Source organism: Macaca fascicularis, chromosome 6, assembly GCF_037993035.2.
Source record: "Macaca fascicularis isolate 582-1 chromosome 6, T2T-MFA8v1.1".
NCBI classification, from domain to species: Eukaryota; Metazoa; Chordata; class Mammalia; order Primates; family Cercopithecidae; genus Macaca; species Macaca fascicularis.
In genome coordinates, this window is record NC_088380.1 from 1,180,559 (window position 1) to 1,193,653 (window position 13,095).

The following is a 13,095-nucleotide window of genomic DNA, read 5'->3' on the forward strand; positions in this document are numbered from 1 at the left end:
TCCCATCAGAAAGTGGGCAAAGGACACAAATAGACAATTCTCGAAAGAAGATATACAAATGGGCCAGGCACGGTGGCTCAAGCCTGTAATCCCAGCACTTTGGGAGGCCGAGACTGGCGGATCACGAGGTCAGGAGATCGAGACCATCCTGGCTAACCTGGTGAAACCCCGTCTCTACTAAAAAATACAAAAACCAAGCCGGGCGAGGTGGCGGGCGCCTGTAGTCCCAGCTACTCGGGAGGCTGAGGCAGGAGAATGGTGTGAACCCAGGAGGCGGAGCTTGAAGTGAGCCGAGATCTGGCCACTGCACTCCAGCCTGGGCGACGCAGTGAGACTCCGTCTCAAAAAAAAAAAAAAAAAAGAAGATATACAAATGGCCAACAAACATGAAAAAATGCTCAACATCACTAATTATCAGGGAAATGCAAATAAAAACCTCAATGCAATACCATCTTACTCCTGCAAAAATGTTCATAATGTAAAAAATCAAAGAATAACAGATGTTGGCATGGATGTAGTGAAAAGGGGACACTTTGACACTGTTGGTGGGAGGGGAAACTAGTACAACCACTGTGGAAAATAGTATGGAGATTCCTTAAAGAACTGCTACTACTGTGCAACACGTTGGAGCAATGAGCGTGCGATGCAGTGAACAGCTGTAAAAACGAGTTGGGGTTAAATCTTCCCCATGTACATGCTGTTCCATACCCAGGGCAGCTGGGTTGGGATGACGAGGCCAGCTGGGTGCACTGATCTGTGAGGGGGAGACCCAGGAGCCACGCGGTGACCTCAGTAGTCTGGGATCCCAGGTGCCTCTAGAGGAACTCCGAGCCATGAGGTGTGGGTGCTCCTTCTTCCCAGCACGAGGAGCCTCCCTCACACACCCTCCCTGCATGCTGTCCCTGTCTTTGGGCTTATGTCCACTGGGCCCTCCCTAGTTTGGCCATCTGGCTCCCCTCAGCAGCATGACCTACTGGGATGGTGGCAGAGACCCCAGAGGTCTTGGGCCAGGACAGCTGTACCTGCCGGGTGCCCAGAGTAGAGGACGGGGCTGTTCTGTGCAGGCTGAGGTGGGCGCTTCCCCTGTGGGGCCAGCTGAGAATCCCTGCAGTAATGGGGGAGTACAGCAGGTAGGGTCAGGACCAGGACGTGATGTGAGGGCAGGAAGGATGCTGTGCCACTGTGTGTGTGTGTGCGTGAGTGCATGTGTATGAGTGTGTGTATATGTTTGTGAGTGTGTCTGTGTAGGAATGTGTGTGTGTGAATGTGTGTGTATGTGTGTGGGGTGGGCGTGCACGCCTGGGATGGTTTCAGTCAATGACTTTTATCTTTCAATATCATTTCATTCTAAATTGTAGTATATCACTGCAGATGAAAAGTTCCTCACGTTAGAAGGTAGAAGTGCAATATCTAAACCCTGAAACCCTGGGAAATGTTGTCTAAAGTAGCTTTTAAAATACAAAGTTAATCTGTGTTCATTATATGCAGAGGAAAATGGAACAGGAAACAAAGGTTAATAAATTACTCACCATCATGTGTGACTAGATTTCCTGTTACTCTGTGTTCTGGGAGAAGTGTATTCTGACTTGAGGTTCTCTACGAAGGATTTGTATTTGTCATGGCTGTACACAGTTTCATTTCCTCATGGAAACAGGTTAGTGGTTAAAATGTGTGCTTAAAACTGGGTCATGACCTCTATAACGGTCGTCTTTCAGCTTTTGTAGTTTGGAGGGTGACAAAGTTGGGCTGGATTTGTGCAGTGTTGGGTCAGAGCTATCATCAGTGGACATGTTTAGAGGTGAAATGACAAGACCTGTGTCTCAACGAAACACTATTAGAAACATTAAAAAAATACACAGTCTCAGCCATTACATGTGTTTAAAGATAGACTTAGAAAATAACTATGCTTGGCCTTATTTTTGGTCATGAGTTCAAATGTTAGTTATGAAGGATTCTATAATTTTTTCAAGTAAGATAAGTGCAATAAGCTACATGAATGGCTATAAATGTTAAGTGAAACGTGTTGATTTTCTACTGTGTCATCAGTTTATTTGAAGACATTAAACAGATGACATATTTTCCTAAGTAATTTGAGATAAGACAAGTGTATAACTATGTTACCGATGGATAAAATAATCCGATTAAACTTACAAACTCACCCAAGTGAAGACAGACTCTGGACAACATCTGCTTCCTGTGGGGAAGTGAAGCAAAATGCATAGGATGAACAAAGACGTTGTTGAGGTTAAGCTTACTCTTAGAATTCATGTTCATTACTAGTCAGTTCTGAGTAATGGTACTTCAAGGATGCCTGGATCATGGAATAGGATCTCACTGGTGGGACAGCACCCTTCCTCCCAATCCTTGTATTATGGCTGGGGGGTGGGGGGAGGCTGAACTCCTCCAAATTCATAGGTTGACATCCTGACACCCACTGACCTAGAATGTGACTGTATGTGGAAATAGGGTCTTGAGAGAGGTAAGTGATGTTAGATGATGAGACTATTAGGGTGAGCCCTAATCCAGAGAGACTGGTGTCCTTTTATGAAGGGGAGATTATGACAGAGACAAAAACAGAGAAAAGACTGTGGGAGGATGCAGAGAACAGGTGGCCGTCTACAAGGCAAGGAGAGAGGCCTTGGGAGAAACCAACCCTGCAGACACTGTGCTCTGGGACTTCCAGCCTCCAGATATGTGAGAAAATACATTTCTTGTTCCAACACCCCATGTGTAGTTCCTCCCTGTGGAATCTCTAGCAAAGAAAAACACCTGCTACATGTGCACACATGTTGTTTTCCATGCTCCTGGGTAAGAACCTGGGAGTGGGAGTGCTGGGTCATATTATAAGTATACGCTCAGCATCTGAAGCTCTGCCATAGTGCTTGCCGACGTGGCATCATCTTTCATCCCCATGAGCAATGGACGAGACTTCCAGTTCTCCGATGTCTTCACCAACACTTGGTATTGATCATCTTTTTAAAACTATATTTTTTAGAGGCAGGGTCTTGCTATGTTGCCCAGACTGGTCTCAAACTCCTGGCCTCAAGGGATCCTCCTGACTCATGGGCCACCCAAAGCTCTGGGATTTTAGGTGTGAAGCCTTGTGCCTGGATGGTATCATTAATCTGTTTTCTTGCAGCTATGCTAATGGGGTGCAGTGGTATCTTAGTGTGGTTTTAGCTGCTGGTTCCCTAGTGGCAAATGATGTTGATAACCATTTTGTGTGCTTTGTTTCTCATGGATATGTTTGCCTTGGTGAAGAGTGTGTTCAAATCTTTCACTGTTTAAAAACTGAGCTGTTGTGTATTCCTGAGTTTTCATGGTTCTTTAAATATTCTGTACAAAAGTGTATGACTTGCACATATTTTACTTCAGTCTGTGGCTTATGTTTTCATTCCTTTACTGGTGACAATTGAAGAAATAATTTTAAATGCTTAAAGTCAAATGTATCCTTTTTTTGTGAAATAGTGCTTTTGGTATCTATCGAAGAAAAGTCTGCCTAACACAAGACTCTGAGGATATTCTATGATTTTTGCAGGAATGTTAAAAGTTTCCCCCTCTTAATATGAGGTATGTGATGGATTTTGTGTTGGTTTTCCAAGTGGTGCTGAGCTGTGTGTTTGGCATGTCGTTATCCTCCTGCTGCAGAACGCTCAACTTACCTTTGCCGACGAGTCCCCGTCCGGGTTTACTGAAGTGCAGAAGTGACATGGGCTCTTGTAAATCAGCAGAAAGCTCTTGACCTTGGCTCTGGTGGGACAGGAAGGAGGAGAGAAACTCATCTCAGCTTTGTGAGGGGGGTGCTCAGGGCGGCACTGGAGGCTGCAGCGCGTCCTGTCAGCACCACTGCTGTGGCGCGCATGTGTCTCAGAAACGTGGAGATCAGCAGCTCCCGGGAGGTTGTTAGAGTTCTCCCGAGTTATGCGCAGTGGCAAACGTAAGGAGCTTGTCGTGTAAAGGACCATGACTCTTTGCCACTGGGACAATGCAAAGCAGTGCCTCCATCCACCGTGTGAGACCTGCCCTACACCAGTGCCTAAGACAGGTTCTGAAGGGTGATGGCAGATGGGAGTCGGGGCTGATGTGCAGCACTCACGTGGACAAACAGAACAGCATGTGGAGACTCATGCTGTGGACTTTCATCCCAGGAACCACAACGGCAGCACACGAGAAAAAAAACAGAAAAAGTCACAGAAACTTTGGAAGACACCATAGGCCACAGCAAATTCCACAGGACAGGTGACAACTCTGCTGCTCTCTCGAAAGTGCCACCTCCTGGCTGGAGGCCAACAAGTTCAGAACATAACAGCAACTCATGACAGAATAACTCTGCTACTAGGAAGGAGAAAACAAGAGCTTATTCCACCTCCGGCAACATCCTGGATAACCAGAGGTCCCGAGTGTGTCCACATGACAACTTCACTGCTAGAATAACCAACCTCTGAGAAAGTCTGCATATTAAAACTATCGACAGCTGAGGACCCCACAGAGTCCACTTCAGTCCCCTGTCGCCTCCACCGGGGCAGGTGCTGGCATCCACAGCTGGGAGACCTGAGGACGGATCACATCACAGGCCTCTGGGCAGATATTCCCCAGCACCAGCCTGGTAGCCCTGCTGGGTGGAGAGACCCAGAAGAACAATAGCAATCACTGCTGTCTGGGTTGCAGGAAGCTCCATCTCTAGGGGAAAGGGGAGTGCACAAATCAGGGACCACCCCTGGGACTAAAGAATCTGACCAGCAGCCCTTGAGTTCCAGATTTTCCCACTGAAATAATCTACACACATGGGAAGGAATCAGACAAGTGATCCTGGTAATATGTTGAAACAGGGTTCTAGTCCACCCTCAAAAGACCGCACTGGCTCCCCAAGCTCCCCAGCAATAGGTCCAAACCAAGAAGAAATCAGAATTGCTGGAAAGAATTCAGAAGGTTGATTATTAAGCTACTCAAGGAGATACCAAAGAAAGGTGACAACCAACACAAAGAATTTAAAAAATCAATACAGGATAAGATGAAAAGTGCTCCACGGAAATAGAGATCTTAAAAAACAAAACAAAACAAAACAAAAACACAGTCACAACTTCTGGAATGAAAGTCACACAAAGAGAAATACAAAATGCACTGGACAATTTCAACAGTAGGATCCAACAAGTAGAAGAAAGAACTTCAGAACTCAAAGACAAGGTTTTTAAATTAACACAGCCAGACAAAGGGGGAAAAAAAGAAGAATTTAAAAAAGACAAAGCCTCCAAAAACTTAGGGATTATGTTAAATAGCCAAACCTAAAAATAGTTAGTGTTCCTGAGGAAGAAGAGAAATCTAGAAGTTTGCAAACTTATTTCAGGAAATAATCAAGGAAACCTTCCCTGGCCTTGCACGAGTTCTAGACGTCCAAAGACAAGAAGCTCAAAGAATGCCTGGGAAATTCATTGCAAAAAGATCATCACTGAGGCACATAGTCATCAGGTTATCTAAAGTCAAGACAAATGAAAGAATCGTAAGAGCTGTGATGCAAAAGCATCAGGTAACCTCTAAAGGAAAACCTGTCATATTAGCAGCAGATTTCTCAGCAGAAACTCTGCACACTAGAAGGGACTGGGGTCCTATCTCTAGCCTCTTCAAACAAAATAATTAACAGCCAATAATTTTGTATTCAGCAAAACTAACTTTCCTAAATGAAGTCGAGACAATGTCTGTTTCAGAAAAACACATGCTGACAGAACTAGCCACTACCAAGTCAGTCCTACAAGAAATGCTAAAAGGAGTTCCAAATCTTAAAACCTCAAAATACACCAAAATAGAACCTCCCACAGGACTGAGAAAACAGTAATGCAAAGAAAGAAACCAAGGTATTCAGGCAACAACTAGCATGATCAATAAAACAGTACCTCACATCAAAATACTAACATTGAATTTAAATGGCCTAAAAGCACCAACTGAAAAATACAGAGTGGAAGAATTGAGAAAAATCCACCAACCAAGTATCTGCTGTCTTCAAGGGATGCACCTAATGTATAAGGACTGAAATAAACTTAAGGTGAAGGGGTGGCTAAAAGATGCCAAACAAATGGAAACCAACAGCAGGCAGGAGGAACTATTCTGATACCAGACTCAACAGACTTTAAAGCCACAACAGTTAAAAAAGACAAAGAGCAACATTATACAATGACAAAAGAATCCCTCCAAAAGGAAAATATCACAATCCTAAACATATATGCACCTAATGAGGGACCTCCCAAATTTATAAAACAATTATTACTGGATGTAAGAAATGAGACAGATGAAAACACAATTACAGTGATGGACTCAATACTCCACTGATAGCACTAGACAGGTTATCAAGACAGAAAGTCAACAAAGAAACAATGAACTTAAACTATACCCTAGAACAAAAGGACTTGACAGGTATTTACAGAACGTTCTATCAACAACTGCAGAATGTACATTCTTTTAATCAGTACATGGAACATTCTCCAAGACACATCATATGATAGGCCACAAAACAAGTTTCAATGAATATAAGTTATCAAAATTACATCAAGTATCTTTTCAGACCACAGGGGAATAAAATTGGTAATTAACTCCAAAAGGAACCTGCAAAATTACACAAATATGTAGAAATTAAATAACTGCTTCTGAATGATCTTTGAGTTGACAATGAAATCAAGAGGGAAATTTAAAAATTCTTCAAACTGAATGATAACCGTGACACAACTTATCAAAACCTCTAGGACACAGTAAAAGTGATGCTAAAAGGAATGTTCACAGCACTACATGGCCATATCAAAAACACTGAAAGAGCACAAATAGATAATCTAAGGTCACACCTGAAGTAACCAGAGAAACAAGAACAAAGCAAACCCAAACCCAGCAGAAGAAAAGTAATAACAAACATCAGAGCAGAACTAAATGAAATTCAAACAAACACAAAAACTGCAAAAGAAAATTAAAAAGCTGGTTTTCTGAAAAGACAAACAAAATTCATAGACCATTAGCAAGACCAACCAAGAAAAGAAAAGATCCAAATAAGCTCAATTAGAAATGAAATGAGAGATAGTACAACTGATACCACAGGAATACAAAAGATCTTATTTAAGGCCAATATGAACATCTTTATGCACACAAACTAGAAAATCTAGAGGAGTTGGTAAATCCCTGAAAATAAAACCCACCTAGATTAAATCAGGAAGAAATAGAAACTCTTAACAGATTAATAACAAGTAATAAGATTGAAACAGTAATAAAAAAAATTGCCAACTAAGATGTCCATGACGTATTCACAGCTGAATTCTATCAGGCATCCAAAGAAAGGCTGGTGGCAATCTCATGGAAACTGTTCCAAAAGATGAAGAGGGAATCCTCTGTAAATCATTCTAGGAAGCCAGTTTCACCTTAAACCAGAAAAGGACATAACAAAAAGAGAAAACTACAGACCAATATCCCTCATGAATATAGATGCAAAAATCCTCAACAAAATACTAGCTAACTGAATCAAACAGTGTATCAAAACGATAATACACCATCATCAAGCAGGTTTCATACCAGGTATGCAGGAATGGCTTAACATATGCAAGTCAATAAATGTGATACCTCAAACAAACAGAATTTTTAAAAAACCATAGATCATCTCAATAGATGCAGAAAAAGCATTTGACAAAATCTACCATCCCTTTATAAATAGAACACTCGTCAAAATCAGCACAGAAGGGACATACCTCAAGGTTATAAAAGCCCTCTATGACAAACCCACAGCCAACGATATACTGAATGGGGAAAAGTTGAAAACATTGCCCCTCAGAACTGGAATAAGACAACGATGCCCACTTTCACCACTTCTTTTTGACATAGAACTGGAAGGCCTAGCCAGAGCAATCAGACAAGAGAAAGAAAGAGCATCCAAATTAGAAAACAGGAAGTCAAACTGTCCCTGTTCACTGATGATATGGTCGTATACCTCAAAAACTCTAAAGACTCATCCAGAAAGCTCCTAAATCTAATAAATGAATTCAGTAAAATTTCAGGATACAAGATCAATAGACAAAAATCAGCAACACTGTTAAGTGCCAACAATGAGCAAGTTGAGAATCAAATGAAGAAGTCAATCCTCTTTGCAACAGCTGAAAAAACAAAACAAAACAAAACAAAACAAACTTAGGAATATACCTAACCCAAAAAGTGAAAGATCTCGACAAGGAAACTACAAAAACCTGCTGAAAGAAATCATAGAAAATGCAAATAAATGGAAACACATCCCAGGCTCGTGGATGGGTAGAATTAGTATTGTGAAAATGACCATACTGCCAAAAGCGATCTACAAATTTAATGCAAGTCCCATCAAAATACAATCATCATTCTTCACAGAACTAGAAAAAACAATCCTAAAATTCATATGGAACCAAAAAAGACAACACAAAGACAAGCAAGACTAATCAAAAAGAACAAATCCCAAAGGACTTTAAACCCAGTCCTTTGGGAGGCTAAATCATTTGCTCTTTATGATTTTGGGAGGCATCACATTACCTGAATTCAAACTATACTACAAAACTAGAGTTACCAAAACAGCATGGTACTAATATAGAAATAGGCACATATAGATCAATGGAACAGAATAGAGAACCCATAAATAAAGCCAAATACTTACTGCCAATTGATTTTCAGCAAACAAACAAAAAAATATCAAGTGGGGAAATGACACCCTATTCAATACATGGTGCTGGGATAATTCACAAGCCACATGTAGAAGAATGAAGCTGGATCCCCACCTCGCATCTTTTACAACATCAACTGAGGATGGATCAAAGACTTAAATCTGAGACCTGAAAGCATTCAAAAATCTACAAGATACCATCAGAAAAACTTTTCCAGGCATTGACTTAGGCAAAGAGCTCATGACTAAGAATCCAAAAGCAAATGCAGCAAGAACAAAGATAAATAGATGCAATTTATCTTAATTTTCTTTATTTTAAACTAAAAACCTTCAGCACAGCAAAAGAAACAATAAGCAGAGTAAACAAGACCCCAGAAAGGAAGAAAATATTCAGAATCTATACATATGACAAGGGAATAATATCCAGAATCTAAAATGAACTCAAACAAATCCCCAAGAAAAAAACAAATCATCCAGTTGGGCATGGTGGCTCATGACTGTAAACCCAGTCCTTTGGGAGGCTAAGGAGGGTGGATCACTTGAAATCAAGAGTCCAAGACCAGCCTTGCCAATATGGCGAAACCCTGCCTCTACTAACAATAAGAAAATTAGCTGGGCGTGCTGGTGGGCGCCTGTAATCCCAGCTATTTGGGAGCCTGAGGCAGGAGAAATCGCTTGAACCTGGGAGGTGGAGGCTTCAGTGAACCATGATCGTGCCACTGCACTCCAGCTTGGATGACAGAGTGAGACCATCTCAAAAAAAAAAAATCATCCCATCAAAAAGGGGGCAAAGTTGATGAAGAGAAAATTCTCAAAAGAAGATATACAAATGGCCAACACATATGAAAAAATGCTCAACATCACTAATTATCAGGGAAATGCAAATAAAATCCACAATGCAATACCACTTTTTACTCCTAGAAGAATGGCCATAATTTTAAAAATAAAGAAAGAACAGATATTGGCATGGATGTGTTGAAAAGGGAAACTTTTACACCGCTGGTGGGAACGTAAACTATTACAACCAATATAAAAAATAGTATGGAGAGTCTGTAAAGAACTAAAGGTAGAACTATCATTTGATCCAGCAATCCTACTACTGGCTATCTACCCAGAAGAAAATAAGTTATCTTATGAAAAAGATACTAGCACGCACATGTTTATAGCAGTATAGTTTGCAATTGCAAAAACATGAAACCAGCCTAAAATAAATCAGTGGATAAAGAAAAGGTGATATATATTTGTGATCTCTATATATGTACATACCATGGAATACTACTCAGCCATAAAAAGGAATGAAATATTGGCACTCACACAACCTGGATGGAGTTGCAGCCCATTATTCCTAGTGTAAGTAACTTAAGAATGAAAAACCAAACATCATACTATCTCACTTACAAGAGGGAGCCAAGCTATGAGGATGCAAAGGCGTAAGAATGATTTAATGGGCTTTTGGAACTCAGGGGAAACGGTGGGAGGAGGGTGACAGATAAAAGACTACACCTTGGGTACAGTGTACACTGCTCGGGTGGTGGGTGCACCAAAATCTCAGAAATCAACACTGAAAATCTTTTCCATGCAACAAACACCTTGTTCTCCAAAACTATTGAAATAAAATAAAAATAAAAATTATAACTATATAAGAAAAGAATGTCTGAGGATATTTATATAACCTTAGAGTAATGAAGCTTTTTAAAGCAAGACAAAAGGAAATGTTAACAAATTTGGCGTCAGAAAAGTTTACAACCTCTACATGGTGAAAGATCCCATAGGGTTCCTAATATGCAAAGAGCTATTACATTTGAGAATCCAAACAATCCAACAGTTGAACATTAATTCACACAAGAAAAACTGTAAATGGTCAAAACATGAAAAAATATTGTCTTAATGGTAGTAAAGAGATGCAATTGAAATATCACATTTTATTGGAATAAAACTAAACATACTCTTAGTATCTCAGGCTGATAGAGTGACAAGAGTTGAAGGAAGGGTGAACTGTACCAACCTTTTGAGACAGTCACCATACAGAGTCTGTGAAGATTGAAAATGCACATGACCTTTGACTTTGAGCCTCCAAAATAAAATGACCTACACAGTACAACACTGGCTCAAAGACACTTCTGGAAATCCTGTTTGCGAGGCCAACCAGACGAGTGTACAACTATGTTACCGATAGATAAAACATGCCCATTAAGCTTACGAACTTACCTAAGTGAAGATGGACTCGGTTCATCATCGGCTTCCTGTGGGGAAGTGAAGCAAAATTCATAGGATGAACAAAGACCTTGTTGATGTTGAGCTTACTCTCTAAATTCAAGTTCATTACTAGTCAGTTCTGAGTAACAGCACTTCAGGGATGCCTGGATCATGGAATAGGATCTCAGTGGTGGCACAGCACCCTTCCACTCCTTGTATTATGGGCTGGACTATATCCTCCTCCAAATTCATAGGGACATACTGACACCCAGTGATGTGACTGTATGTGGAGACAGGGTATTGAAAGAGGTAACTGACGTGAGATGAGGCTATTAGGGTGAGCCCTAATCCACAGTGACTGGTGTCCTTTTAAGAAGGGGAGATTGTGACAGAGACAAAAACAGAGGGAAGACTGTGAGAGGACACAGAGAACAGGTGGCCATGTACAAGGCAAGGAGAGAGACCTTGGGAGAAACCAACCCTGCAGACACTGTGCTCTGGGACTTCCAGCCTCCAGATATGTGAGAAAACATATTTCTTGTTCCAACACCCCATGTGTGGCTCCTCCCTGTGGAATCTCTAGCAAAGAAAAACACCTGCTACATGTGCACACATGCTGTTTTCCATGCTCCTGGGTAAGAACCTGGGAGTGGGAGTGCTGGGTCACATGATAATATATGCTCCGCATCTAAAGCTTTGCCAGAGTGCTTGCTGATGTGGCATCATCTTTCATCCCCATGAGGAATGGATGAGACTTCCAATTCTCCGATGTCTTCACCAACACTTGGTATTGATCATCTTCTTTTTAATTATTATATTTTTAAGAGACAGGATCTTGCTATGTTGCCCAGACTTGTCTCTATCTCCAGGCCTGAAGGCATCCTCCTGCCTCATGGGCCACCCAAAGCTCTGGGATTTCAGGTGAGAACCACCGTGCCTGGTGGTATTGTTACTCGTGTTTCTTGTAGCCATTCTAATAGGGGCACAGCGGTATCTTATTGTGGTTTTAGCTTGCGATTCCCTGATGTCAAATGATGTTACACACTATTTTATGTGCTTTATTTCTCGCGGATATTGTTGCCTTGGTGAAGAGTATGCTCAACTTTTTTGCCCACTTAAAAACTGAGCTGCTTTCTTGTTGCTGAGTTTTCACGCTTCTTTAAATATTCCCGATCCAAGTATATGACTTGCAAATATTTAATTTTGGTCTGTAGCTTATATTTTCGTTCTCTTAATGGTACAATTGAAAAAATAATTTTAAATGTTTAAAGTCAAATTTATCTTTTTTTCTGAAATAGTGTTTTTGGTGTATATCAAAGAAAACATTGCCTAAAACATCATAAAGATAGTCTATGATTTTTATAGAAATGTTAAAGTTTTCCCCTCTTAATAGGAGATCTGTGATGGAGTTTCCAGTTTGTTCCATTCATCTACTCAGGCTGTCTTCTTGGGACAACGCTGTCTGCAGCCGCAGGCCCACTCCGAGGGGAGGCGATGGACTGCAGGTCTGTGGAGCGCAGCACAGGGCTGTGCCACGGACGCGGGTGCCAGTGAAGTCACGCTCAGACGGAATTCTCCTCCCCGAGGTGAACAATGAACCAACGGAGTCTCTTCCATAGGATTGTCTGTAGCCCACAGAGATGCGGGCTTGGGATTCAACCTCATGCTGAGCGGATCTTCTCTGCTTCAGACCAGGTGTCACGTGGCTTCACGCCAGAGTGACTGTAAATCATCATCTACAGCGAGACGCTGCGGAGAGACCGAGGGACTCACAATTGCACCTGGGCAGCAGGTGTCCACGCGGACGATCGCAGGCAGAGAAAATCCCGTGAGCCCGTGTGACACATGGAGTGAGGGAACTTTGGTGGCTGAGTCTGGGTGGGGGTGGGCTGGGGGCTTGATCTGTTTCCACTGAGTGTGTCTCCAAATCTTCCCTGGAAGTGCAGGCAAGGGGCAAGGCTTGGACACAAGTGTTGCTATTTCTCCAGGCTGGGCTGATCCCCTTTCATTTCCAAGTCTCAAGAGCCTGTTCCCTGAAGTCCTGGGGAAGTGTGGTGAGGAGGCCCCGCCCCACAGAGAAGGGGAAGTCACCTGTAACCTCCAGAAACTGGCCGCTTCACAAAGCCTGCTCAAAAGGACCCCCCTGCACCCTGGTGGGGGGGGGTTAACTCCTGTAATCCCTGTGCTATAGGAGGCTGAGGCTAGGGGCTCACTTGAGACTAGAAGTTCCAAACAAGCCTGGACAACACAGT

General features: G+C 42.0%; 1 protein-coding gene across 11 annotated transcripts in view; it reads right to left on the bottom strand.

The window, feature by feature from the left end:
- ZDHHC11 (zDHHC palmitoyltransferase 11) overlaps positions 1-13,095 on the bottom strand; it is a 125,488-nt gene that overhangs the window by 83,736 nt on the left and 28,657 nt on the right. For 10 of the 11 annotated variants that reach the window (XM_065546037.2, XM_065546044.2, XM_065546043.2 and 7 more), the window contains 3 exons: positions 10,856-10,890; positions 3,663-3,750; positions 2,160-2,194 (listed from right to left, as the gene is read on the bottom strand). In XM_065546037.2, coding sequence (XP_065402109.1) covers positions 2,160-2,194; positions 3,663-3,750; positions 10,856-10,890 — 158 coding nt within the window. The remainder of the gene's footprint in view (positions 1-2,159; positions 2,195-3,662; positions 3,751-10,855; positions 10,891-13,095) is intronic. The other variant, XM_073993051.1, reaches the window with a different exon arrangement.